Source organism: Cynocephalus volans, chromosome 7 (assembly GCF_027409185.1).
Source record: "Cynocephalus volans isolate mCynVol1 chromosome 7, mCynVol1.pri, whole genome shotgun sequence".
Taxonomy (NCBI): Eukaryota; Metazoa; Chordata; class Mammalia; order Dermoptera; family Cynocephalidae; genus Cynocephalus; species Cynocephalus volans.
In genome coordinates, this window is record NC_084466.1 from 101,542,335 (window position 1) to 101,569,425 (window position 27,091).

The 27,091-nt window shown below is 35.5% G+C and overlaps 1 protein-coding gene across 6 annotated transcripts in view; it reads left to right on the forward strand.

Annotated features, from left to right (window-relative positions):
• Positions 1-27,091, forward strand: part of CTNNA3 (catenin alpha 3) — a 1,664,900-nt gene that overhangs the window by 392,712 nt on the left and 1,245,097 nt on the right. For all 6 annotated transcript variants that reach the window (XM_063101675.1, XM_063101678.1, XM_063101679.1 and 3 more), the window contains one exon: positions 5,971-6,234. In XM_063101675.1, the coding sequence (XP_062957745.1) occupies positions 5,971-6,234 (264 nt within the window). The remainder of the gene's footprint in view (positions 1-5,970; positions 6,235-27,091) is intronic.

Consider the following 27,091-nt stretch of genomic DNA (forward strand, 5'->3'; position numbering starts at 1 on the left):
TGCCGTGTACTGTGAGGTAATGGGATACAAAATAAGTGAATTATAGTGCTTGCATTCAAGAGAATTATAATGAAGTGGGGAAGAGAGTAATATAAACAGATACACTTTAATTTATTTCACTCAAATCTAAAAAGCTACTTTCTTGACATAGTATTTCTAGATTTAGTAAAGAAGTCCATTAACAAGTTATCAAATTTATTCATGATTTCTTGATCTTTATATCATGTGTTCTTCAATTTAAATTTCCCTTTTTCAAGGTGAACAATTTTTAAGCTTCCCTGACACAGATGTCATCCTATCTTTCTAAATTTCTTTTTTTTTAAAAAAAGTCTTTAGTTCTCTTTCCTTAAAGTATGAGAACTATGATTATCCACAGTAATTCAGGTTCTGAACTCTGCGGTGTACATGTGGTTTTTGCTTGTTTTTAAAAAAAATTTAAAAATTAAAAATTTTTTAGAGTTCATCGTTTTCTGATGCCCTTCTTGGTAACTTAAATATGTATTTGGCCTTTTGGGCTAGCATATAAAATTACTGGGTTGACATATACTTATTGTAAGATTCATTCTGGGTGCAGGCTCTGTAACCTTGACACACAAGGCTTTAGCTCCCAGACTTTCCTCTGATTCTAGATCCATGTAGAGTGTATTTTCATTTGGATCTTGTGCTGGCATCTCATATTTGGCAGATGACAAAATGTACTTCACCTTTCTCTTCCAAGCACATTTTTCTCTCTGTTTTCCTGTCTTGGTGAATGTATCACCGTGTACACAATGCTGAAACAATTCTTTAGATGCTTCTCAATACCTTCTCCTCCTCCCGCCCGTCTAAAATCTCAAAGTCTTACCTGATAAATATTCCCTGGACTCACCCTGCTGCAATAGCCCATCACTAGTGTTCGGTGTTCAGGCACTCATTGCCTCTTACCTGGACCTGGATTATTGCTGGGTCTCCCTGACTGCAATTTCATTCTCTCTTATCTACTCAAGAGGCCATTGCCAGAGCAATCTTTGAAAATCCACAGTTGAGCTTGTTGCTTTTGGAGTTCTATAGCATGGCATGTGGGATATCTGCTGTCTACCTTTCCAGCTGGATTTATCACCATTTGTGTTCAAGTTTCTTGTATTTGTAATATCACCTGCAGTGGCCTACATTATCGTTGCCTTTTCATGGTTTAGGCCTTTGCACACGCAGTTTTCTGTTTGTTTTGTTCTGCATTGTTCACAGGGATAGCTTCTACTCAGTTTAACTTTCACTTTCTCTGAAATCCTGTCATTTTTGACAACTTGGATGACCCTGGAGGACATTATGCTAAGTGAAATAAGACAGGCACAGAAAGACAAATACTGTATGATCTCACTCAAATGTGTAATCCAAAAAAGTCAAACTCACAGAAGCAGAGAGTTTTACAGTGGTTGCCAAGGGTTGGGGTGTGGTGGCAATTGGAAGATGTTGGTCAAAGGGTACAAACTTTCAGTTACAAAATGAATAAGTTCTGGGAATCTAATATACAGCATGGTGAGGATAACTAATAATACCGTATTGTTTACATGAAATTTGCTAAGAGAGTAGATATTAAATGTTCTCACAACACACATGCACACACATATACACAAAGAATGTGTGGTGATAGATATATCGATTAATTTCATTGTGGTAATCATTACACAGTATATGTGTATATTAAAGCATCATGTTGTACATCTTGAATATATACAATTTTTATTTGTCAGTTATGCCTCAATAAAGCCGAAAAAAAAAAAAGATTCACCTCTTCTGATAAATGTTTTTTAATCCTCTCAAGTTGAGGGACTTTCCTCAATGCTATGAGTAATCTTGTTTTAGTTCCCATATAAATTTGTTTGTTTGTCTCCTTTTCTGGTCTGTGAGCTCTTTTTCTCTGCATTTCCAGCGTTTAGCACATTGACTTACGTATAATAGAGGCTCAGCAATATTTGTTGAATGAATGATTGAATTAATTAACTGATAGCTTACAACCCTCCATTTTTATATTTTGTGATCTTTAAAATTCCTAATATATTTTGTTCTCTTGCCAGGGTTAAAACTCATATGTTACTTCTCTACCCACTTGCACAAACTTGTGAGGTCTTCATTTTAAATCCCATCTGTGTTTTTCTTCATCAACTGGAAGCATTTAATGTCTCTTCAATTTGAAAATCTCACGTGAGCTTTTTCTTCTGGAGCATTTAAAAAAAGATATTAAGCAAGTATCAGTCCTTGAGGAGGTGAATTCTTTTTACTTCTCCATCCAGAGAAATCCCTAGTTGACTTTAGCATTTAATTCCTATTTTGATCTGGCTTACAATTTTAGGACAAATGGACAGCCTATAAACCTTTGTACCCATGGTATCATCAGTCAGAACATAAAGAAACCCCACGAATACCACCTATTACATTAGTCTGTTTCTGTTGCTTATAACAAAATACATGGAACCAGGCAATTTATAAAGAAAACGAAATTTATTGCTTACAGTTTCAGAAGCTGAGAGTCCAAAGTCCAGGGGACACAGCTGGTAAGAGTCTTGGTGGTAGCAACAGTGAGAGCAGAGTATCAAATCACGAAAATGGAGCAGAGCGCAAGAACTTCTCATGTGTTCTTCTTTTAAAGCCCTCAGAACCATGCCCGTGACCACCATTATCAATCCATTCTCTATGTCATGGTCCTACAATCTAATTACTTCTTCAAGGCCCCACTTTTAAATAGCCATAATGGGATTTCCCACCTCAACAGTTACAGTGGAGATTTAAGCTTCGGTGAGGTTGGGCGGGTGGTGGAGGTGGGCATACAATCTATAGCACCACCACAACCACCTTTTGTTTAGGAAGGTGACAGGCATTAGTTCCCCTTTTATAAATGTGCCTATTAACTACATTCAACTTATTATGTGTTATGTCCTTTGGGAGAAGTGGTCTTGCTTTCTCAATTTCCCTTACCTGACTCTGCAACCTCTTTTCCCCAGCCACTGCTGTAATATGTTCCTTTTGTTATGCTCACTGATCTGGTTCTTTCACACAGACTTCACGGGATTGCTATTTGGAGAATCAGTGCTTATTAAAGATTCTGTAATTGTCTTGGGCAGAGATGATAAAGCATAGGCTCAAAAACCAAAATATATTTATATTTTTTAACTCTAAAGTCCCTACAGCATTAAAGTTACCACAATTTACAGTCAGATACACATAGCCATCATCACAGCAAACAAAATATTTTTTTATCTTTAGCTTTCTTTATAACAATTAGTGTTCAAAATCTTTCACTTTTTTTTCAGAAACTATGTAAACCTTGACACTGCCATTCTAAATAAAAGAGTATAATATGTAGGTCACATTGGAGGAAATTACTTAATAAATTATGACTATACTGTAATATACAGATAGTGTTCTTCAGCTTTTTCTGAATATTTATACTTTTTATCATTATCCTCTGAGGAGCTGTGCGTCCTTTCTAACCATTAAACTATCCTTTAAGTTCCACTGTGATGAATGCAGGTAGAGCTATAAAATTGTACAGAATATGAAAACCACTAACACCATCACAGAACAAAAACAGTACAAGTATGATAAATTTAAGTAATAAAATAATTCCGCAATCTTTCTATATTTTTTACTATTTTCCACATATATTCCATTTCTGATGTGCTGTGTTCTCAATCTTGTGAGTGAGTTGGCAGAAGTATTACAATCCCCATTTGATGTAAAAACAGACACCTTAAGTGTAGATGACTTACCCAGCTCGTAGTGCTAATGACAGAGCTGAAACTATAACCCAGACCAAGAATATAAAGGGGAAATTGTAGCAAGCCAAGGAAACCACAAAGTGTCTTTTCTTGGGTAATTAGTGAGTATGAACAATGGGTTGACAGCTATTCTAACTGTCCTCCCTACATCTTGTAAAGAAATTAATATCCCCAAAGCCTGCCTGGCGTAGCAGACAGCCTTTATTTTCAGAAGGGAAGGGACTAAAAATATAGTAGCACAAGCCATATATTAACCTCTGGCAGCATCATCCCAAGGTAGCAGAATCTTATGAAAAAAGCATGAGGTCTACAATCAGAAGACTTACATTTGGATTTCAGTTCTTTTACCAGTTTCTTAATCTCCTTACACAAAATACCTATGTAGTTAAAATGGGGCTGACAACACCAGCCTTCCTCAGAGAGTGTTGTGATGATCAGTAAGATACTATATAGAAGCACGTATAAGCTACATAGTATTATACAAATACGAATCCTCCTTCTTGTATAGCAAAAGAGGGAAATACTATGCAGAAAAAAAGTGTAACATAGTTGTTAGGATCAGGGCTTGGAGGTCATACTAATGGGTTATAATACAAGAAATGCCACCATCTAGGTCTGTCACTTGGCCAAGAAACTTAGTTTTCTCATTTTTAAAATAGGAAAATAGTCACATCTATCATAAGTTTTTATGAAGATTATATGGGATGTTGTATATGAAGTACAAGAACTATTGTAAATATCACTTGAGTTAGCTTTATTCTTAAAAAAATAAACTCTTTGGGAATAATTTTAAATTTACAGAAAAGTTGCAAAGATAGTACAGAATTTTCAACTGGCTTTCTCCTACTTTCTTCCATTGTTAATATCTTAACATTTGCTACAACAAAAAAATGAACATTGATACAGTACTATTAACTATTAGTAGGCTTTATTTGAATTTTACCAGTTTTTCACAAATATTTTTTTTTTCTGTTCCAGGATCCAATCCAGGGTACCGCATTACCTTTAGTTGTTATGTCTCCCCAGTCTCCTCTGGTCTGTGACATCTTATCAATCCATCTCCTTGTTTTTCATGACCTTAAGGAATTCTTGAGAAATACTGCCAAGGTGTCATGTAGGACATTCCACAGTATGGTTTTGTTTGTTGTTTCTCTCATAATTAGACTGGGATTATGGGTTTCTGGAAGGAATATTACAGAAATGACAAGTTTCTCTGGTCACAATATATCAAGTGGTACATGATATCCATGTGTCATTGATGATGTTAAACTTCATCACTTGGTTGAGGGAGTGCTTCCAGGTTTTTTTAGTGTATTTTGAGCTAGTTTTGATCATCCATCCTTAGTATTTTCTCTTCCCTCTTTTTCCTTTGTTTGTAATGCTCTTCATTAGATTGGTCACAATTTGTCATCTTTGCAGAAATGACCTTCTCTGACCACTCAAGCTAAAAGCAGCTTTCCCCTCTCAAGTCAATTTCTATGACATTTCACTTTTGTGTTTTCTTCATAGCTTTTATTATTACCTGAAATTGTGCATTTGTTTACTTAGTTTATAGTTTGTCTATAGGCTGACTTGCCCCCAAACGAGAACATAAGCTTCAGGTGAACACGGTCATTGCAGGATTATTCACATCTGTACACCGGGAGTCTAGCACAATGGCTAGCACATGCTAAGTAAACATTTGTCGAACAAATGTCAAAGAAAGAATAATCCAGGATTAATTTATTAGAATTTCTGAAAAAAGAGCAAAAAAAAAAAAAAAAAAAAAATAGCTGAATGGTGGGAGGTTTAATGTAGTGTTCTTAATTGGTTTAGTTTTAATGAAAAGGTTAAATGCAATTATCAGCATCTGAAAAGGTAATCAGCATCCTTGCAATTCAAGTTTGCTTATAATGCACTTAATAATGTGAATGCCAGAATATTTTAGCAACTTATAAGGATGTGACTGACAAATGTAAGATGTAGTCAGTTTTTACCCATCTGTACCATTGTGACCTTGACTTGTGAACTGTTTGTTTCACCTTTCCTATTATAGAACTTTTAACAGAATCTGAAGGAGTGTACAAATAATTGATGCCCTTGATTTTAACTAATAGCTAACTTCTTAGTGTCTTTTATCTTTTCATTTATATTGGCAAAAAAGTGGAGCTTCTTTGTATAAGTCTTTGTCCCATAACCCATTGTAAGAAATGACTCTTTTTATATCTCTTTTTAGGACTTAAAATCTCCAAATCAGAGGGATGAAATTGCAGGGGCCCGGGCCTCACTGAAGGACAACTCCCCCCTCTTGCATTCAATTTGTTCAGCTTGTTTGGAGCATTCTGATGTCGCTTCCCTCAAAGCCAGCAAGGACACAGTTTGTGAAGAAATTCAGAATGCTCTTAATGTAATTGCAAATGCTTCACGAGGCATCCAAAATATGCCGGCCCCACCGGAACCTCAGGCAGCAAGCCTGGGTAGTGCCCTTGATGAGCTGGAGGTAAGTCCAGAAAAAGGCAAAATGTGATTTGATGTCTCAATACAAAAATAAACAGAAGTGGGATTTCAGATCTGTGTGTTGGAATTTAGAGTATGTATTAGTCCATTGCCTGTTGCTTATAACATAATACCTGAAACTGGGTAGTTTATAAAGAAATAAAATTTATTTCTTACAGTTTGGAGGCTGGAAGTCCAAGGTCCAGCGAATGCATCTGGTGAGGGCCTTGTTCTTGGTGGTGACTCTCTGCAGAGATGCAGAGAATTGTATGACAAGAATGGGCCAAGCAAGAGCACTAACCTGCTTACTTGCTCTCTTTATAAAGCCATCAGAACCATGCCATGACCACCCATTAAACTGTTAACCCATTGCTCCATACATGAATTAATCCACTCACTAGGGCATGATTCTCACAATCGAATCACCTCTTAAAAACCCCACCTTTCAATTACCATGGTAGGTTTTCACACTCTCTTGACACTGTTATGATGGAAATTAAGTTTCCAATTCACAATCTTTTGCAGGACACATTTGACCCATAGCAAAATATGAGAAAATAAAAATCCAGTTATCCAGTCAGTCTCTATCATCTTCTTGTGTCTTTCAATAAATTGATTAACAGGAAAATATTCTATCAGTAGACTTCTTATTCCTTTACATCTCTGCCAAGGAAGCCAATGAATTTGAATTGGGATTGTTAATTAGATTGAAATGCTGACTTTATTTTACATAGATCAGTGAATGAAATGTAGGATCTGTTCACTCCACAAATATTATTGGCACTGGTTTATGTGCTTGGGATATATCTGACCACTGCCCTTCACAAGGTCTGACATGTCTAGCAGGGGAATATAGGTAAAAAATAAAAACAATAAACATTATAGATAACTAAATTGTATAGTACATTACTTTGACAAGGTGAGACGTTATCAAAGGCTTGAAGGAGGTTAGAGAATCAGGCAGATGGAGATCTAGAGCAAAGGCTTGAAGGCATTCCCCACGTTTAAGTGACAGCATAGAAGCCAGGCTGCCTGGATGGAGGGAGCGAGGGGCTGAGGAGTAAGAGCCAATGGGACCAGGTTATGGAGGGCCGAGTAGTCCTTTAAGGATTGTGGCTTTTACTCCTAGTTAAATGGGGATCCACGGTAAGGTTTTAAGCAGAGGTATGACATGCTGAGATTTGTGTCTTAAAAGGACTGTGTTAGTTACATGTGGAGCATAGACTGAAGGGGAACTAAGAGAGAAGCTGAAATACCAGGCAGGAGGCTATTATAGCCGGGTTCCATCTTTATGCTTTACAGGAACTACCTTATTCCACCTCTTATTTTAGTTTGGGCCAGGGTGTTTCAATGGACATCACTGCTAATTTTGTAAGTAGAGTTAACTGGATTTAGACAGAATGGATTTGAGACATGAGAGAAAGGGAGGAGTCATACTGCTTGTGCAGGCTGGGTCCTCCAGAATCACACAAAGAATGGAGTTTGGGATACAGGTGCTACTAGGAATTAACATCTGGGAAGGGAAGAGGGAGGGAGCAGGATTGGGCAGAGGAAGAAGTCTACCTGAGAACCAGAGACACAAAGCCTGGGCCAATCCACAGGGAGCTCTGGAGAAAGCATTGCCCTCCAGAGAATAGCTTTTCAGGCAGAAATGGCCAGGGCTTTATGCCTCTTTCAGTCACCTGCCCTAGGAGGGGTATGACTTCCAGAGGTGGGAGGGCAGACCAGTGCCACTGAGGTAGACCTTGAAGGAACTGACGGACTGGATCTGTCTACTGGCCTCACTCCCGACAACTAGACAGCAAGTTCTATCTGGAAGGGTAATATGGGCAGCACACCTCTGTGTCTACCACAGACAATTACAAGGTTTTTTTAATTTTTGGCTTGAGCAACTGGATGGATGAAATTTTCATCAACTGTGATGAAGACGGTGGCTAAAGCCAGTTTGGGGATGAAAATCACAAACTCAATTTTGAACAAGTTCAGTTTGATATATTTATCAGACATTCAAGTATGTTGTCAAAAAGCATTGGCTGCCCCAGACAAACAGGTAGTTGCTTAATGGGAGGCGGTGTAATGTAGTGCTTCAGGATAAGGGTTCTGGAGTCCTAATGCCTGGGTTCTTGCCCCACCTATGGCACTTGCTGCCTATGTGACCTTGGGAAAGTCATTTATGTGACTCTTAGTTTTCTCACCTATAAAATGGGGATAATAACAGGTCTTACATCTTAATGTTGCTGCCAGAATTAGTGAATTAATAATACATATAGAGATACTTAGAGCAGTGCCAAGTACACAGTGAATGCTCAATAAATCTTAGCTTTTACTATCATTAATAAGGATGACTATTTGGAGGCAAATTCTTCCATTATGAAGAAATCAATAGTTAAAATTACTGAAGTTTTATTGATGAGTTAAAAAACAAAACTAAACACACAACACATATGTAGGTACTTCAAAATGTTTGTGGAAAAATCGAATTATAAGATAATACACATCTTTCCACGACTATTTGAAGTACCCTTGTATAATACCAATATTGTTCCTAACATTATTACTTTCACGATAAACTTACTTGATACCTAATTATTTAAATTTAAAATACCCTTTCTATATGGTTTTTCTTCAGTTACATGCCTTTAAAAGGCTGTTCGTTTATAATCTAACAGTATTAAATTCCTAATTATTGGGAACCATGTGAAAATTTATCAAATTCCTAATTATTACATCTATGTGAAAAATTTAGGAACTGTTGTTTAAATAAGGTAGAAGATTAGTGGTGACTCTCTAATAATACCCCACCATCTAGTTGTTTGCTCTATGTATTGAGCACTCAATAATCTTGTCCATTAGATACGTGTATTGTTTTCATGTCAAGGTTGAAAAATCCTTTTTTATGCCAGTGATAAAATAGATATTAGTGGATATCCAGTAGACACTGGTAGATTCTAGCTAGATACTAGTAAAGTGTTAGGAACCCATTAAGTTAAATATATAACATTTCTTGATTTTGAAACACTTTACATCAATTATTCACTTATTATAGTATCCCTATAACGTAAGTATTTTAATTTTTGTTTTACAGAGAATAAAATTGATACATAGGATATGTAACTTGCTCAAGTCAGAAAGCCAATAAATGCAGTATCCATAATGTGAATCTTGTCTCTCTCATTCCAGAGTAATTTCTAACTTCTGTCCTATATTGAATTCTCACAGATAGAACTTAATGTGCTTAATTAATATTCAATACAATGTATGCTAAGATTCTTAGTCTATATGGACCATCAGAAAATAAATGTAACCAAGTCCAAAAAGTGGAATAACTTTTTGGTGAATAAGGTTTTGTCCCTGTTTCCTTCAAGTAGAAACTGTGTATTTGAGGAATGGAGTGATTAGTGCAGCGAGGTAAAATTTGCTAGAATAGAAGGATAGGATTGTATACCATGTTTTTTCACAATACTAAACAGAATTGTGTCAGGGGATGCTCCCATCAAGGGTCTAATTTATCCCACATACTACATTTCATAGTCTTAGGATTGTAGAAGATGATGGATGATTTCCAAGTTGCTTCTTCTGAGATGTCTTCTCTTTTCTCACTTTAGTTGAAAGTGATAACTACAGGCAAGAAATGGCCTCGGTTGGATAGGAAGAGATAGTCTGTGTGTGTGTGTGTGTGTGTGTGTGTGTGTGTGTGTGTGTGTGTGTGTGTGTGTGTGTGTGTGTGTGTGTGTGTGTGTGTAGCTTTGATGGGAATGGGCATAGGCATGGTAATGCAGTCTTCTCTTTCAAGAAAGGTCCTCTATATGGCAGACACACTTCTTCTAAACAAGGAAGGAGGGGGTCCTGAAGATATTTCCCTGAGATCATAATACTTTCTCAACATTCTTTGAAATTCACTTCTAGTCAAAAATAGGGATGTGCAAACTAGTATGAAATGCCTGAATTTTATATATTTTTATATCCAAGTTACAAATAGCTGCTGAGGCTGTCTGAACTAGATAAAGCAAAATTTATTGAGCATTTAACCTTCTTAAATGATTCTATAAATTAAATGGTTGCACTTTTCATTATTTACAGGAAACTGTATTGTTAAAGGATCCAAAATAACCTTTGCTCTATTTTGCTCCGGCAAATATAATACTATGAAATAAATTGATGTAGTAAATACTCTGTTGGGAGCAAGTCTCATTAAATGTTTATAGTGTGGAAATGTATCAGAGCGCTTACTCAACAACTAGCATGCTGAAGCTTTTGTTAAATCTTTCATCTGGTCTGTGGCCAGTTGTGGGTATGAAACCTGAGATTTATTGGTGGAGAAAATAGAAATTGAATTAGAACACTGTATATGCTAAATCAATTGACTGATTGGAAAGGCCAGTGTGAATTATAGGGTGTTTCTTCTGCTTTTGTGACTGAATGAGAGTTGGAAAGTGTTGAATTGTAGATTCATACAATTTGAAAAATGTCAATAAGCAGGAAACTTTGCCAGTGAAGATTGCTTTGAAAACTCCAAATCCATTAAGACATATTTTCTCCTATGTGGAGGGAAAAAGCAGCTGTTATAATCATGGTACAAGAATTATCTGGATCTTCAAGTGATAAAGATGGTAATAACAAAGGATGTGTGTGCAGTATTTCCTTATTTTTAAGGAGCTGTAATGTTTATTTTCGTATTTCTTTCTTTTATATATTCATATATATATATATCACCATTCATATCCCTAGCACCTAGAGCAATGCCCTGTACATAGTAAGTGCTAGGTAATGCATGAATGAATGAATACAGGAAGGCTCCATGTCACTTTGTGGTATTGGTGTGAAGAGCATTTCCCCCTTACCCCTATTTTTTCTCCCTTCTCCAACTGGAAGTGTATGTATTTGGGGTACATGGCTCTACTTCATCCAACATTTAACTGGGCCATGAATTTATAGTGAGGGAAACTTCCAGAAGCATCTAAGTAATACTCTGCTCAGAATCATTTCTGTGGTAATGCAGCACAAATGAAAAAAATATATATATAATATATATATTCTCTTCTCTCAGTAGCTGTCCAGCCTTAGTCTAGGTTTTCAGAGACTTCCAAGATATGCTGATTTTTAATAAGAGTAATGATTTGGTGGAACATAGTCCTTGTATTTTATGTTTTCTTTTTTTTAAATTTTTAAATTTTTATTTTTTATTATTAGCATATTCATGATTACAAATGAAAGCCCCAAACCCCCTCCCTCCATCCCTCCCATCTCTAGTATCCTTAGGTTTTCTTTCTTTGTTTCTTTGTTTCTTTCTGTCTGTCTTTCTATCTTTCTTACTTCTTTCTTAGCACCCAGTTATGTGTAAAAACATGAGGTATTTCTCTTTCTTTGTCTGGCTTATTTTACTTAACATAATTTTCTCCAGACTCATCCATGTTGCTGCAAATGGCAGAATTTCATTCATTTTAATGGTTGAGTAGTATTCCGTTGTGTATATATAACACGTTTTCCTTACGCATTTGTCCTGATGGACACTTAAGTTGGTTCCTTATTTTGACTATTGTAAATAGAACTGTGATGAACATGGGAGTGCAGGTATCCCTTCAAAATGATGATTTCCATTCCTTTGGATATAACCCAGCAGTGGGATTGCTGGATTATATGGTAGTTCTATCTGTAATTGTTTGAGGAAACTCTATACTGTTTTCCATAATGGATGTGCTAATTTATAGTCCCACCAACAGTGTAGAAGAGTTCTCCTTTCCCTGCATCCTTGCCAGCATTCGTTATTCTTGGTCTTTTAAATAATGGCCAGTCTAACTGGGGTGAGATAATATCTCAGTGTGGTTTTGATTTGCATTTCTCTGATGATTAGTGATGCTGAGCATTTTTTTCAGGTACCCTTTGGCCATTTCTATGTCTTCCTTTGAAAAATGTCTATTCATCTCCTTTGCCTATTTTTAAATTGGATTATTTGTTTTTTTACTGCATAGTTGTTTGAGTTCTTTATATATTCTGGATATTAATCTCTTGCCAGATGTATAGCTTGCGAATATTTTCTCCCATTCTGTAGATTGTCTTTTTACTCTCTTGATTGTTTCCTTTGCTGTGTGAAGTTTTTAGTTTGATATAATCCCATTTGGTTGTTTTTTCTTTTGTTGCTTGTGCTTTTGGGTCTTATTCATAAAGTTTTTGCCAAATCCTACTTCCTGGAGTGTTTCCCCTATGTTTTCCTTTGGTAATTTTATGGTTTCAGGTCTTATATGTAAGTCTTTAATCCATTTTGAGTTGATTTGAGTATATGGTGAGAGGTACAGGTCCAGTTTCATTCTTCTGCATGTGGAAGTCCAATTTTCCCAGCACCATTTATTGAAGAGGCAGTCTTTTCTCCAGTGTATGTTCTCATTGCCTTTGTCAAAGATCAGTTGGCGCTAAGTATGTGGGTTTGTTTCTGGGTTTTCTATTCTGTTACACTGATCTGAGTGTCTGTTTTTATGCCAGGACCATGCTGTTTTGGTTACAATAGTTCTGTAATATAATTTGAAGTTGGGTAGTGTTATGCCTCCAGCTTTATTCTTTTGCTCAGGATTGCTGTGGCTATTTAGGGTCTTTTGTTGTTCTATATGAATGTTAGGATTGCCTTTACTATTTCTGTGAAGGATGTCATTGGTATTTTGATGGGGATTGCATTGAATCTGTAGATTGCTTTGGGTAGAATGGACATTTTTATGGTATTAATTCTTCCCATCCAAGAGCATGGTATGTCTTTCCATCTTTTCATGTCCTCTTTAATTTTTTTTATTAGTGTTTGTAGTTCTCATTGTAGAGATTTTTCACCTCCTTGGTTAAATTGATTCCTAGGTATTTTATTTTTTTGGGTGACTATTGTAAATAGGCTTGCTTTCTTGATTTCTTTTTCTGTTAGCTCATTATGGGGATATGAAAATGCTTCTGAGTTTTGGGTGTTAATTTTGTATCCTGCAACACTACTGAAATTGTCAATCAGCTCTAAGATTTTTGGAAGAGTCTTTAGGTTTTTTTTTTATGTGTAAGATCATGTCATCTGCAAACAGGGACAGTTTGACTTCATCCTTTCCAATCTGGATGCACTTTTATTTCTTCCTCTAGTCTGATTGCTCTAGCTAGTGCTTCTAATAGGAGGGGTGAGAGTGGGCATCCTTGTCTTGTTCCTGTTCTTAAGGGAAAAGCTTTCAGCCTTTCCTCATTCAGGATGATATTAGCAATTGGTTTGACATAAATGCCTTTTATTGTGTTGAGATAATTTCCTTCTATACCTAATTTGCTGAGAGTCTTCATCATGAAGGGACATTGAATTTTGTGGAATGACTTTTCTGCACTTGTTGTAATAATCATATGGTTTTTGTCCTTGATTTTATTGATGTGGTTTATCACATTTATTGACTTGCATATGTTGAACCATCCTTGCATCCCTGGGATGAATCCCACTTGATTGTGGTGTATAATTTTTTTGATGTGTTGCTGTATTCTGATTGCTAATATTTTGTTGAGGATTTTTGCATTTATGTTCATCAAAGATATTAGATATTGGCCTGTAATTTTCTTTTCTTTTTCCTTCTTTTTTTTTTTTTTTTTTTTTTTTTTTTTTTGTGTCTTTGTCTGGCTTTGGTATCAGGGTGATGCTGGCCTCATAGAATGAGTTTGGGAGAAACCATCTTTTTCAATTTTTTTGAATAGCTTGAAGAGAATTGATATTAATTCCTCTTTAAAGGTTTGGTGGAGTTCAGCTGTAAAGCCATCAGTCCTGGGCTTTTCTTTGTTGAAAGATTGCTGATTACTGCTTCAATCTCGTTAATTGTTATTGGTCTGTTTGGGTTTTCTGTTTTGTCCTGATTCAGTCTTGGTAGTTTATATATGTATCCAGAAATTTATCCATTTTCTCCAGGTTTTCATATTTGTTGGTGTACAGTTGTTTATAATAATCTCTAATGATCCTTAATATTTCTGTGATATGAGTTGTAATTCTCCCTTTTTTCATTTCTGATTTGTGTTATTTGGGTCTTCTATCTTCTTCTTCCTCTTCTTTTTTTTTTTGTTAACGTAGCTAGCAGTTTGTCTATTTTGTCTGTCTTATAAAAAACCCAACTTTTTGTTTCATTAATCCTTTGAATCATTTTTTGGGTCTCTATTTCATTTAATTCTGCTGTCATCTTAATTATTTCTTTCTGTCTACTACTTTTAGGATTGGATTGTTGTCATTTTTCTAGTTCTTGAGGTGTAGTGTTACATCATTTATTTGAAGCTTTTCTATTCTTTTGATGTAAGCATTTATTGAAATAAACTTTCCTCTTAGTACTGCTTTTGCAGTATCTCACAGGTTTTGGTATGATGTATCTTTATTTTCATTAGTTTCAATACAAGAAACTAACTTTATTTTCATTAATTTTGATATAAGAATAGCTACTCCTGCTCATTTTTGGTTTCCATTTGCATGGTATATCTTTTTGATTTACTGTTTAATTTCTTCTTGGACACATAGGTCATTCAGGAGACTGTTTTTCAGTTTCCATGCACTTATATAGTTTCCAGAGTTTCACTTGTTCTGCTTTTCTAGTTTTAATCCATTGTGGTCTGAAAAGATACTTGGAATGATTTAAATTTTTTAAATTTGCTAAAATTGATTTGTTACCTAACATATCCTGGAGAATGTTCCATATGCCAATGAGAAGAATATATATTCTGTAGTCATTGGATGAAATGCTTGGTAGATATCTGCTAGGTCCTATTGGTCTAATGTGTAGTTTAAATCCTGTGTTTCTTTGTTGATGTTGCCTGAAAGATCTGTCCAATTCTGAGAGAAAGGTGTTCAGGTCACCCACTGTTATTGTATTAGGGTCTATCTCCTTTTCTCACATATAAGATTGTTTGCTTTACATATCTGGGTGCTCCAGTGTTGGGTGCATCTGTATTTATGACTGTTATGTTTTCTAAGTGGATAGATCCCTTTATCCTTATATAATAGCCTTCTTTATCTATTTTTGTGGTTTTGGTTTGAAGTCTATTTTATCTGCTTGTTTTTGGTTTCCATTTGCATGGTATATCTTTCTCTATCCCTTCACTTTTAGTCCATGTGTGTCTTCACAGTTGAAGTGAGTCTCTTGAAGACAGCATATAGGTGGGTCTAACTATTTAATCCAGTTGGTCAGTCTGTGTCTTGAATGGGGAGTTTAATCCATTTACATTTAGGTTTATTATTGACAGGTGTTGCTTTACTACTGTCATTTTATTGCTTTTTGTTTAGATGTTTTAAATATCTTTTGTTCATTTCTTCCCCTTTTATTTTTCATCTTCAGTGTTAGTTGAATTTTTGAGGTGGCATGATTTAGCTTCTTCCCTTTCTGCTATGCATTTTTGTTTTAATGGTGAGTTTTGTTCTTTCTTGTGTATAGTGATAGTGATTATCATTTTTCAGGTTATGGGTGCAGGACTCCTTTGAGAATCTCTTGCAGTGCTGGTTGTGTGGTGGTAAACTCCCACAATTTTTGTTTGTCTGGGAAATATGCTATATATCCCTCATTTCTGAAGGATAATCTTGCTGGGTATAGTATTCTTGGTGGGAAAGTTGTTTCTTTTAGTATTTTGAATATATCATCCCATTTTTTTCCCCAGCTTATAAGGTTTCAGTTGAGAATTCTGCTGTTAGTCAGATGGGAACTCCATTATAGGTGAGTTGATGCTTTTCTCTTGCTGCTTTCAGAATTCTTTGTCTTTGAGCTTTGCCAGATTGACTACAATGTGTCTTGGAGAGGATCTTTTTGGATTGAATCTGTTTGAGGATCTTTGGACTTCCTGGATCTGAAGGTCTGCATCACTCCCTATACCTGAGAAGTTTCTGTTATTTTTTCTTAGGTTTTCCATGTCTTTTCCTTTCTACTTCCCTTCTGTAATAGCCATGATTTGGATATTTGTGAGTTTGAGGTTGTCTGCTAATTCTCTTAGGTTTTCTTCATTTTTAAAAGTTTGTTATTCCTTTTTTTTGTCTGCCTGGGTTATTTCAAAGAGACCATCTTTGAGAACTGAAATTCTTTCTTTTGCTTGCCCTAGCCTGTTTCTCAAGCTTTCTGTTGTTTATTTTATTTCATTGAGCGAATTCTTCAGTTCTAGTTCTAGTTTTGCTACATTCTTTTTTAAAGTGTTAATCTCTTTGCTAATTTCCTCCCTCATATCCTGGATGTTTTTCTTGTTTCATTGGGTTCTCTAATTGAGTCTTCTCTTATCTGTTGAGTTTCCTTTAGATCATTGCTCAGAATTCCTTTTCAGACATTTCAAGGTTTTCTTGCTCTATGGTGTCTGGTACTTGAGAATTGCTGTATTCCTTTAGTGGTGACATATTTTCTTGTTTATTTGTAGTTCTAGTATTTTACATTGATGTTTGGTCATCTGGTAGGGTACTTGTTTCTTCTATTACTCTGGAGTGGGCTGTGAGGAGATAACTTTCTCCTCTATCTGTAGGCTCTACTGGTGACTCTTCTTGTATTAGTTCAGTTGAGTGTGTAGTGGGCTGCCTGTAGGGTGGCCCTGACTGCTACTGTGGTGGTGAGCTATCCTTCCTGCAGCATTAGGTGTGGTGGTGGCTGTGGTAGACTACCTTGGCTCCTGCTTGGGCCATGGGTGGGCCTTCTGGAGCTTGGGTCTCAGCTCCTGGTAGCATGAGATTGCACTCACTTCAGCTCTTGCTCAGGTGATGAGTAGGCCTCTCTGGGGCTTGGGTGTGGGCAGGGGTGGCAGTGCATGGGATGGTGCTCACCTTGGTTCTTGGTTGGGTGCTAGGTGGGCCTCTCCAGGGCTCAGGGGTAGGCCTGGGGTGGTGGTACATGGGACAGTAGTTGATATGACATCAAGTTGTGCCCATAGCTGCAGCACTGCCCCTCTTGGGCACCTGGTCTTTCTGAAAGCAAAAGCTCTTGTTCTTCATGGGAATCAGCACCAAAACCTGTAGGGCAAGGCTGTGGTGTTCTATGTAGAAAGAGTATCAAACCAAAAGTGCAGAATGTAGGTGCCAAGAAGGGAATTCATCTACTGAGACAGCATCTCAGCCAGGAAAGTGTGGCTTGGCCCTAGGAAAGTGACCAACCTCTAGTAGCCCTATGTTGATGTCTGGAGCAGTTGCTTCTATTATTCTGGAGTGGCTTTTGAGGAGAGAGACTCCTTCCTGTAGATTGTTTCATATTGACCATTGGATAGGATGTTTTCATTTTAGTTCTGGGTAGATGCAGTAGTGTAGTCTCTGTGTGGTTACTTTGACTGTATTTTAACATCTGAGTAATACATGTACTTTTAGTGGTACAGGTATATATGGTAAACTATAAAGAGAAGAGAGAGAATGATTTATACAGAATTTAGGAGCAGATGGGGTGAAAAGAAAGAAGTTGTATAGCCACATCAGGATTAAAGCTACTGGGAATATTTTTTCTGAGGCTGGGTTGGTACATAACTGTTTGTTGTATTGTTATTATTCTTTATTCATACTTTCTCTGCAATGTATGAAGTAGTTAATAAAATTTAGTAAAGAATATTAAAGTAGTATGATAAATCTGGGAATAAGTGATGCAACATTGTACTATTTATATTTAACAAATATTTATTAAGTCTATTTTTTTGTGTGTGTATTCAGTGTCTGTGTGAGGCGATGTGCTTGGTACTGGCTTCATACTAGGACCTTACATTTTTACTATTTAGTGTGTTTATGTGCATATTTGCCATTGGTACTAAATTGCTCTGTAGAGTACATAGGTCAGGAATTGTTTTGTACTTTATAGAAGAGCTAACTATACTTCTGTCAAGTTGTATAGCATCTACAAAATCAAGTAAACTGGAAATAGAATAGATATAACTTGAACTCATTTCTCATGACCCCCTGCAACAATTGCTCTTTCCAAAAAATAACTCTTGTGATAAATGATGGACAGTGTTGGAGTATACTTAAGTCTTGAGTTTAATATTTGGTTTTGCAGCTGTCTTTCCCTAGTAGATGATGAGTTCTATAAGGAGAGGAATGATTTCTCATTCATATTTTTGTTTCCCACTGCCTATCATAGTGCGAGCTACATATGAGTTGCTCAAAATATATTTCTGGCAAAGATAATGAATTTTTGGTATTTGAGAACCTGGTGAGAGGTTTTAATGCATCTGATAACTATTTACCCAGTAAGAGAAGAATAAGATCTTTTTCATCTTGATGTTTAAAAATGGAAAGGATTGATTGCCTTGTAAGTAAAATTTGTGGATAATAATGATTACTGGATCTTGCTTGCTGTTGGCCTCTTGGGACTAGTATCTACATGTTACATATTTCAATCTACATGTTATTATGATACATGTTGTGGATGGTATTATGGAGAATGTTCAAGTTTTGCTATTCCATGAATCCGATATCAAGTTTAGAGAAACTTCTCAGGTGGCCAGTATAATAACAATTTATATGTTTTTCTCCAAAACTTGAAAAAGCCAAAACTGAAATCTTGAGAAAATTTTTAAAACAAATTCTTATGAAGTACTGTATTTGTATCATGAGTTTCATGACAATCAGTTAATCATCAATATTTATTAGGTACCTATTCTCTATTTACACACTGTCATGTGCTTCATGGGAATGAGAAGAAAAGCAAAAGAAATTGTCTCCAGTTCTAAGAATTTCATGCCTGTTTATGAGCTGAGAATAACATAAAACAAATATTAGAGTCTAACACAACACTTCCTTCAAATCCTCACTCAGGGTTCAAAGGTTGGGCTCTGTAGGAAGCTAACTTCTTGATGGTGTTTAGTGTTAGCTTAGTGTTATCATTACTGGGAAATGCAGAATGAGAAAAGTCATGGAGGAAAAATAAATATGGAAGGTGATGAAGAGACTGCGTAATAAGAGTGGATAATTCACACTTAGTGCTGGTTGGAATCTAGTTTTGGAAAGTTGGCTTAAGAAATAGTACAGAAGACCTCAAAATAGAGCAATTTTTATTTTCTTTACTATTATTTATTGAACGCCTTGTATGAACAATGGACAGTTTGCAACTGATTTGATGTATTGAACTTTGCATGCAACAGAGACTCACTTATAACTTCCGAATGTCTATGGAACTGTCACAAAAATGGATCAAAGGCCACAAAGAAAACCTCAATAAATTCTGCAAAGTAGAAAAGGGTCACTGCAAAAAAATAACTATGTGAAGTGATGGATATACTAATTAGCTTGATTTAATCATTCCACAATGTATACATATATCAAAACATCACCTTGTAACCCATAAATATATACCAAAAAAAAAAAAAAAAGGCAACAAATGAATGACATTAGGAACAAGTGTCTTCCTTCTTTTCTTTTAGTCTGAATTTTAAAAATCTGACGTTTTTCGTTTTCTTCTTTGTAAAAATTTCTTTTTAGTAGTTAAGATTATTATTTAATTATCTTATACTTTAATCAGTTAATCAGTTTCTGCTTTTATTTTTATTAACTCCTATATTTTACTTTTAGTCTTCCTCATTCTGTTTTTCTTAACTGTTTTTAGTAAACTCATTCATGGTGTCAATTTTCCTCTGCACATCTTAGATTTAATAAGCAGTACTTTTATTTTCATTTGTTTCAAAATAGATGTTAATTAGAATTTAGATTTTTTTTTTTTTTTTTTTTTTTTTGCCTAAGACTATCAGAAGGGTGTTTTAAAATTTTAAATATTGGTTTCTGGTGTTTTAAAATCGATATCTGTTTGTTTGTTTTTGTCATCCTTTTGAATTAATTTCTAGTTTCACTATATTTTGGCCAGAGAAGAAAGGTGTTATTTTGGAAATTTTGGGGAGAAATTTACTGAGATTTCCTTTGTGGATTAATTTATATTTTTGAAAGTTGCTTGTATATTTTCTAAAAACATGTGTTCTCTCTTGTTTGGTAGGCAGTTCTAAAAAATCTGTTAATTTGAGCTTTTTAGTTGTAATAATTAAATTTTCTGCATCCTTACTTTTGTTTTCTACCTCACCTATTTGAGAAATAAGTTGAAGTTTTCCGTGTTGCAGCAGAATTCCATTTTCTCCTTGTAGTTCTAGTGATATTTTGTTCCATACATTTAAAAACCTATATCATTATATTCAGAAATGTTCTTGACTCATGCTTTCCTGATGGGTTGTGCCTTTTATCATTATCATATCTTCCTCTTTATCTTGTTTAGTAGTGTCTACTCTTATTCTACTTTGCCTTGTATTAGTATCGATATCCTTTGCTTTCTTTTTATCAGCACCTTCCTGGTGTATCTTTGACAAAATTTTTATTCACTTATGGCTAAATTAATCAATTGCATAGAGATTCATTAATTTATTTTTGTAAAATAATCATACATTTACAGAAATATGTAAAGGAAAAAGTTAATGTCCCTTGTTACTCTACCTCAATTTCAGTCTTATTGCCAGAGATAACTGCTACTAAGGATTGGTGTGTGTTTTCCAGGCCCTTTTCTAGGCAGAGACACATTTTTTTAAGTTTTTGGCGGTCTTTTCTTCTCTAAGTGGAATTACTCTTTTGTGGACTTTTACCTGTTTACATTAGCCTGTTCTTTCTTTTTCTTCCTCCCTTCCTTCTTTCCTTTCTTCCTCTTCTTCTCCCACAATTTCCCTCCCTATTCTCCCTTTTCTTAATTTGTTAAGAAATAATTTTCTTAATTATTTCTTATTGAGAGGTTAATACATGTGCACATCTACAAATTTAAATGGTACAATGATCTCTAGTGAGTTTTGGAGAAATAAAATTAAAAACAACATCTCTTTCCAAACCAGAAAACCTCTTCACAAATGAAGAGAAAGAAACAGTTTTATTATTGATAAACCTTACACTGGAATGTGAAGCGCAATCTGCTAAAAAGATTGCAGAGACAAAAACTCATCCTTTTATATAGCTAAGCACACACAACTCATGAGATACATATTTTCAAGAGGTAAGAGTACTTGACAGAACCATTTGCATACATAGTTCATCTTAACTTTACCTGGTAATTGGGATGACCACCTGTGTTCATTAATTGCCTTTATCCCAAGGAAAATTAAACTTTTTGTATATTTATGACAGGAGATAGGTTTGTAACTTGGAGCCAAGCTTCCACCAAAGTTAGGCTCCTCCCCTCCCACAGAAACTGACAGATAGGGGTACTATCTTCTTTGAAGATTACATTTCAAAGAGATGGCTCCCGGGTCCTTTAGAAAGACATTTCTGGGTTTAAAAGAAAAGCATTTCTGGGTTTGAGAAGCTTATTTAGCTTTTAAAAAGATTTACATACATTTTAAAGGGGCAGAGTCACCATGACAAGTTTTCTAAAGTAACTCCTGAAATAAGAAGTGGTGGTGGTGGTGGAAGGAAGGAATGTCTCTTACCCTTTCACCACAGGAAGATTCTTTTTTCTTTTTTTTTTTAGATTTATATTTATCCTATATTTTCCCCAGGAACAAGCATTTTTAACCATCCCTTGTGTGTTATTCCAGAGGTGGTCTCTGTATATATAAATGTGGTATAACTGGGGGATAAATTCCTCACATAGTGCATGTTCTATACATGTTTGCTGAAACCACACTCCAGGCTCTGTTCTCAACCTTCTTGTAATTTAGCAGGAAGCAATCAGGGAAGGTTTTATGGAAAGGGAACTTGCTAGGCCTTGAAGGATGGGGAGATGGTAGAACATTTAATGATGTTCACAGTTATTTTGAGATATCATCTCACCCCAATTAGACTGGTTACTATTTGCCAGAATAACAAATGCTCGCAAAAATGTGGAGAAAGGAGAATCCTCCTGCAATGTTGGTGCAACTGTAAATTGGTGCAACCACTATGGAAAACAGTATAGAGATTACTCAAACTACTGCAGGTAGAACTACCATATAATCCAGCAATCCCACTTCTGTATATATACCCAAAGGAATGCAAATTGTCATGTCAAAGGTATATGTGCACCCCCATGTTTATCATAGCTCTATTTACAATAGCCAAGAGCTGGAACCAGCCTAAATGTCCATTGATGGACAACTGGATAAGGAAAATGTGGTATATATGCATGATGGAATACTATTCTGACATCAGAAACAATGAAATACTGCCATTTGCAGCAACATGGATGAACTCAGAGAAAATCATGTTAAGTGAAATCAGCCAGATATAGAAAGAGAAATGCCACATGTCCTGACTCATAAGTGGGAGCTAAAAAAATAAACAAATAAAAAAAAGGAAACCAAGACACAACAATCATATTAATACATTGAACTTTCAAGAGGAGAGAACAGAACTGAGGTTAACAGAGGTGGCGGTGGAGGAGGTGTCAGGGATTTAGGGAGGAATTGGTAAAGGGCCATGAAAAATGATTATATTGTATAATGCTGAATATACTGATTATCCTGTTTTAAGCATCACATACTGCACACAGATAATATTCAACTCTGTACCCCACAGAAAGGTACAATTTACTGTATTACAATACAATAATAAAAGTGGTTTTACAAATTCCAATTCCTGTACAAACATTGAGGTTTGCAATTTAGGTGGGTAAATAAGTACTAAATAAGATTATTCACTGGTAACAGTCCTTATTTGGCAGAAAAACTTTACACAGAAACATACCATTAAGGATGAATAGCATAAAAGAACTGAAGTTAGCCTTACTTGGGACTATAATGTCAGTTTGATTAATCAGTAAATCAGTGTACTTTGTTTAGTTCAAGAGCATTTAAATTCAGCTTTCTTATTAGCAGTGATTAGGACATTTCATAATATTTATCTGGGGAGAAAAAGTACTTTTAGGTCTAAGAGATTTGCTTTATAATTTCCTTCTAATAAAAGCCTGTTACCTTCTTAGGGGAATCCCATTTCTAAGTTCATATTTTCCTTTTTCAAAGAGAGTGCTAATATTGCTCCTTTTCTGCAATAATGAAATTGGATTTTCCAGCACATGCTCATTAACATGGTACTACAGTATCTAGTAGAGGAAAATGATAGATGATCTGGGTTGAAACAAGTTAGGAATGCCAACCAAGCTAAGAAATTTTGACTTTATTATTGAGGAATATTTGATCAGGGAGGGGGCAAAATCAAACATATTTTAGGAAGATTAATTAGTCATTATGTGCAGATTATTTTGCAGCGTTGTATGTAAACAAGAAGAATCAAGAAATTTTTGTAGTATTCAGGTAAGATCAAAAGTAGAGCAATTGAAGTGGAAGGGAGAGATAGATATGAGGGTACACCAAAAATTTAATGAAGAGATTACATTACCTTTTAATTATAGACTTTTTGAAGTACCCTTGTATGAAGAAGAAAGAATTGACATTTGTAGTGACTGTAAAGAGTGAGGGGGAAGGTGGCCCAAGATAGTTTAGATATCCAATGGACCTATGCTTAGAAGAATGGACCCATCACACCCTCAGTAGGAGGATGAACTGATTGTGAGAAGTAAGAGATGACATGAAACAAGAGAGACAGCCAAAAAGAAATAATTATAAGCTTCTGAGTATTCAAATACATTTTTTGGAGTTAGTTTTATGAGGGAAATCATTTGAGCACAAGTATACATGATATGTAAACTAAAATAAGCAATTTATCATTTTCATAACTATTCCTGGAAGATTATTAGTTAAGATTATTCCAAGTACAGAAGGTTCTCTAGCTTTATTTAAGTAGATATGTCTGTGGTTCTCTCTTTTTATAGCTATCAGTGATCAGATGATCACAAAGCCTTTGGAAAGCTACATTTACTATGTAAAGTGATCAATTACCAATTACTTCTCTTTTGTTTCTGCCACCTAGAGCATGGTCAGTCTGTTGGATAAACCACTTTGTTCAAAATAGATTGATGCTTATTTTGGGAAATGTTCTGAGAGTACTCTGAAATCAAAAAATGTTAAAGTAGCCCATAAGAGTCATTAATGTATTTATTACATGTAAAAAATTTAGTAAAATATATCTTTTATTAGTGTTCGTTCATGTTAACTCCATCTTTAATTTAGAGTAATCTGTTTTTACACTCATCAAAGTATAGAGAGTGGTAATTTTAGAGTTCTTTGTTTTTAGGACATTGTTTGATGAAATTTGGTTAGTGGTGTGGGTCATACACCATGCTTTGCTTTTCAGGATGTTGATTATTATTGAAAACATTGTGCAGTGGCCGTGCTGTTACTAGAGTTTAGTACTTATGACTTTTGTTAGTGGCAGGTGTTCACTGCTAAGTTTAAGGTTTCCTAAATCTAGCCATGGAGTTATCATTTACAAGATTTTTTTTGCACATTTGAGTATTTATAGTAAGATTTGCAAAGGCAAGAGAGGCAGTAGGCAATTATATATTGAAACCTGATTAAACCTTATGCTATGAATAGAATTTCAGTTGAAAAGAAAAAAACAGTCTTTGTAAATTCTAAAAATAAAGGCATTTTTAAACAGCAATTTTTTGATGAAGATACTATTGATTGTGAAGAAAATATCATCCAACATATTGGTTTTAAAGTAAGCACGCTTAATGTTTAAAAGAATTGGCAAAAATGTCTCAAATTTTCTTCCACAAATCTAGGGCTATCTTCATGCTGCGTGACTTGTGCAGTTGCATAGTGCTGCATTCTTATGAGGGTCTCATATTTGGTTTAATTATCTGAGGTTACTCTTTTGAAATTCTAAATACATTTTGAACAAAGAGCTCCACATTTCCACTTTGAATTGAGCCCTTCAAATTATTTAGCTGCTCCTGGTAAATGCTTTGACTACTTTCAGGTTGACTTGTACTCTGCTTAGTTCATGTCAGCAAATATCAGCTCTACTTTTAACATGTGAAATGCAGGATAGAATTGCAATTAAAGTGAAGCCTACTAATTTAGGTTGATTACTAACATCTACACAGTTTGTACTAAGTACAAGATATATGTTCACAAAATCTTAGCTTCGTTAGCCACAAATGAGCACTTGAAGTTAAATGAATAATTTAGCAGGCAGGATCCAAAAGAGCAAAGACCAAAAGCTCAGAGCAGGGAAAAAATGGAAAGCAATGAACAGAGATGAGGTGCCTGCCAACTCTCTGTCTGACTCCTCTCCAAGCTTACAATAAGCCTATCAATTGGCATATGTCATGTCCTGAACATGGAAAAGCAGCCTGTGCAAATGTATACAGTGCAGATGCATGGAGCTGCTGTGCAGTTGCCAGAGGTTATATTTGCTAAGCGGCCTGCCAGTATCCGTGAATTTTTAAGAAAGGTAGTTGCATTGTGGGAGGTAAATTAATCTCATTTGTTTCACATGAAACCAAACTGTCTCTAATAGGCATAGCGGCTTCTTCGGTGCCTAGAATGAGTCTAACCATAATTTTCTCCTCACATTACTGTCTTAGTCAAGTCAATGCTGGGTCAGTCTTACAGACATGTAGTGATGAAAGAGGGAGGGTAGGAACTCAGGTGATGGATGAGGCAACATAATAAATAGAGCCATCAAGTGAGTGACCGGGAGATGGAGAGAGCCTCAGTCTAGGTCAGTTAACCCCTTGATAAATAAACAGGATGAGACACATCACACTGAAGGCAGTGATCATAGTATGTTTTTTAGTTGATCTTTTCTAATATTGAGGAATTTGTAAGTATGAATATTCCTAATTTAAATATAGGGCTTCAATATTTGTAATAAGGTATAATGTGTATGGTGTTTGTTACAGTTGTTACTGAAAAGGTGAACGAAAAGTGAATACATGACCTTCTTTTGGGCTTCTGGGAGATTTATGAGCTAATGGCAATAGACTGAGCATTATTACCTACCTTGTATCTGGCCTGTGGGCATCTTCGGGGTCACAAAACAGCAGGTGTGGCTTGAGCTGGGGAAGGCATAAGAGTTTTGACCTGGTGCAGACCCCCACTCCCTGGCCTTCGTTGTGAGTGGTTTTGGAGATGGGGTCACTTTACTTCATGCAATAAGGCTACAATTTACAAAGGAGCCTCCTTGGAAACACCTGTGTTTAGAGGGAGAATGTCTGGTGCTGATGCAGAGGCTATATCAACCAAGGATCCTGACTCTGAAGGAATTTTGTGCTTTCTTGGAGGGGTAGCAAACTGCCTTGCCTTACTTTAAAAGTCCCCTTCAATTGGATGCTGTGCTCTTTTCATCAATAGGAAGAATTCTTATTTTTTGATTTATGTATTTCTGAGCATATTTTGAAGTTTCTATACAGTTTTCCCTCACCAGATCTTCAAATATGGTATAGCAGGCAAGGTCAAACTAAGTTAATCTGAAAACCCTTTAAATTTAATCATTTCTCATCTAGACTACAGAAAATAATTCAGTCCATTCTTACCTAAATTAGTTTCCATAGGTACCTAATACATCTCTCCTGTACCCCTGCTTGTCTGTCTGATTTTGGCCCTCATATTCAAGTGCTTTTTCTTTTGTCTGCAAGGAAAAGGGACAAAGAGTTCTTATCACACTTTTGCTTGGTAGTCATAGTGGTAAACTAGTGTTTTATAATATCCTGATTAGAAAAGTCTGGTGATGGAATTTTCCTTCATGGCATTATGTATTGCTAAATTTAAAGTATATAGTTTATGCTTTTTAAAAGCATATCACACTGCATAACATCAATATCTATCTTGAAAAATAGTCTAGTTATGTAGGTGATGCATTCATTTAACATTCATTTTATTTTTAATGTTGTTCTGCATCCCATTTGCAAAGCTATGAGAATATTGTAAAGTGTAGGAAGGAACACTTTGGTCACCTGCAGTATATAAAAATATAAAAACCAGTAGCCTTTTAAACTCTTCTGTAGTTGTATTAGTCCATTTTGTGTTGCTATAACAGAGTACCTGAGACTGGGTAATCTATAAAGAACAGAGGTTTATTTGGCTTACGATTCTGGGACAGC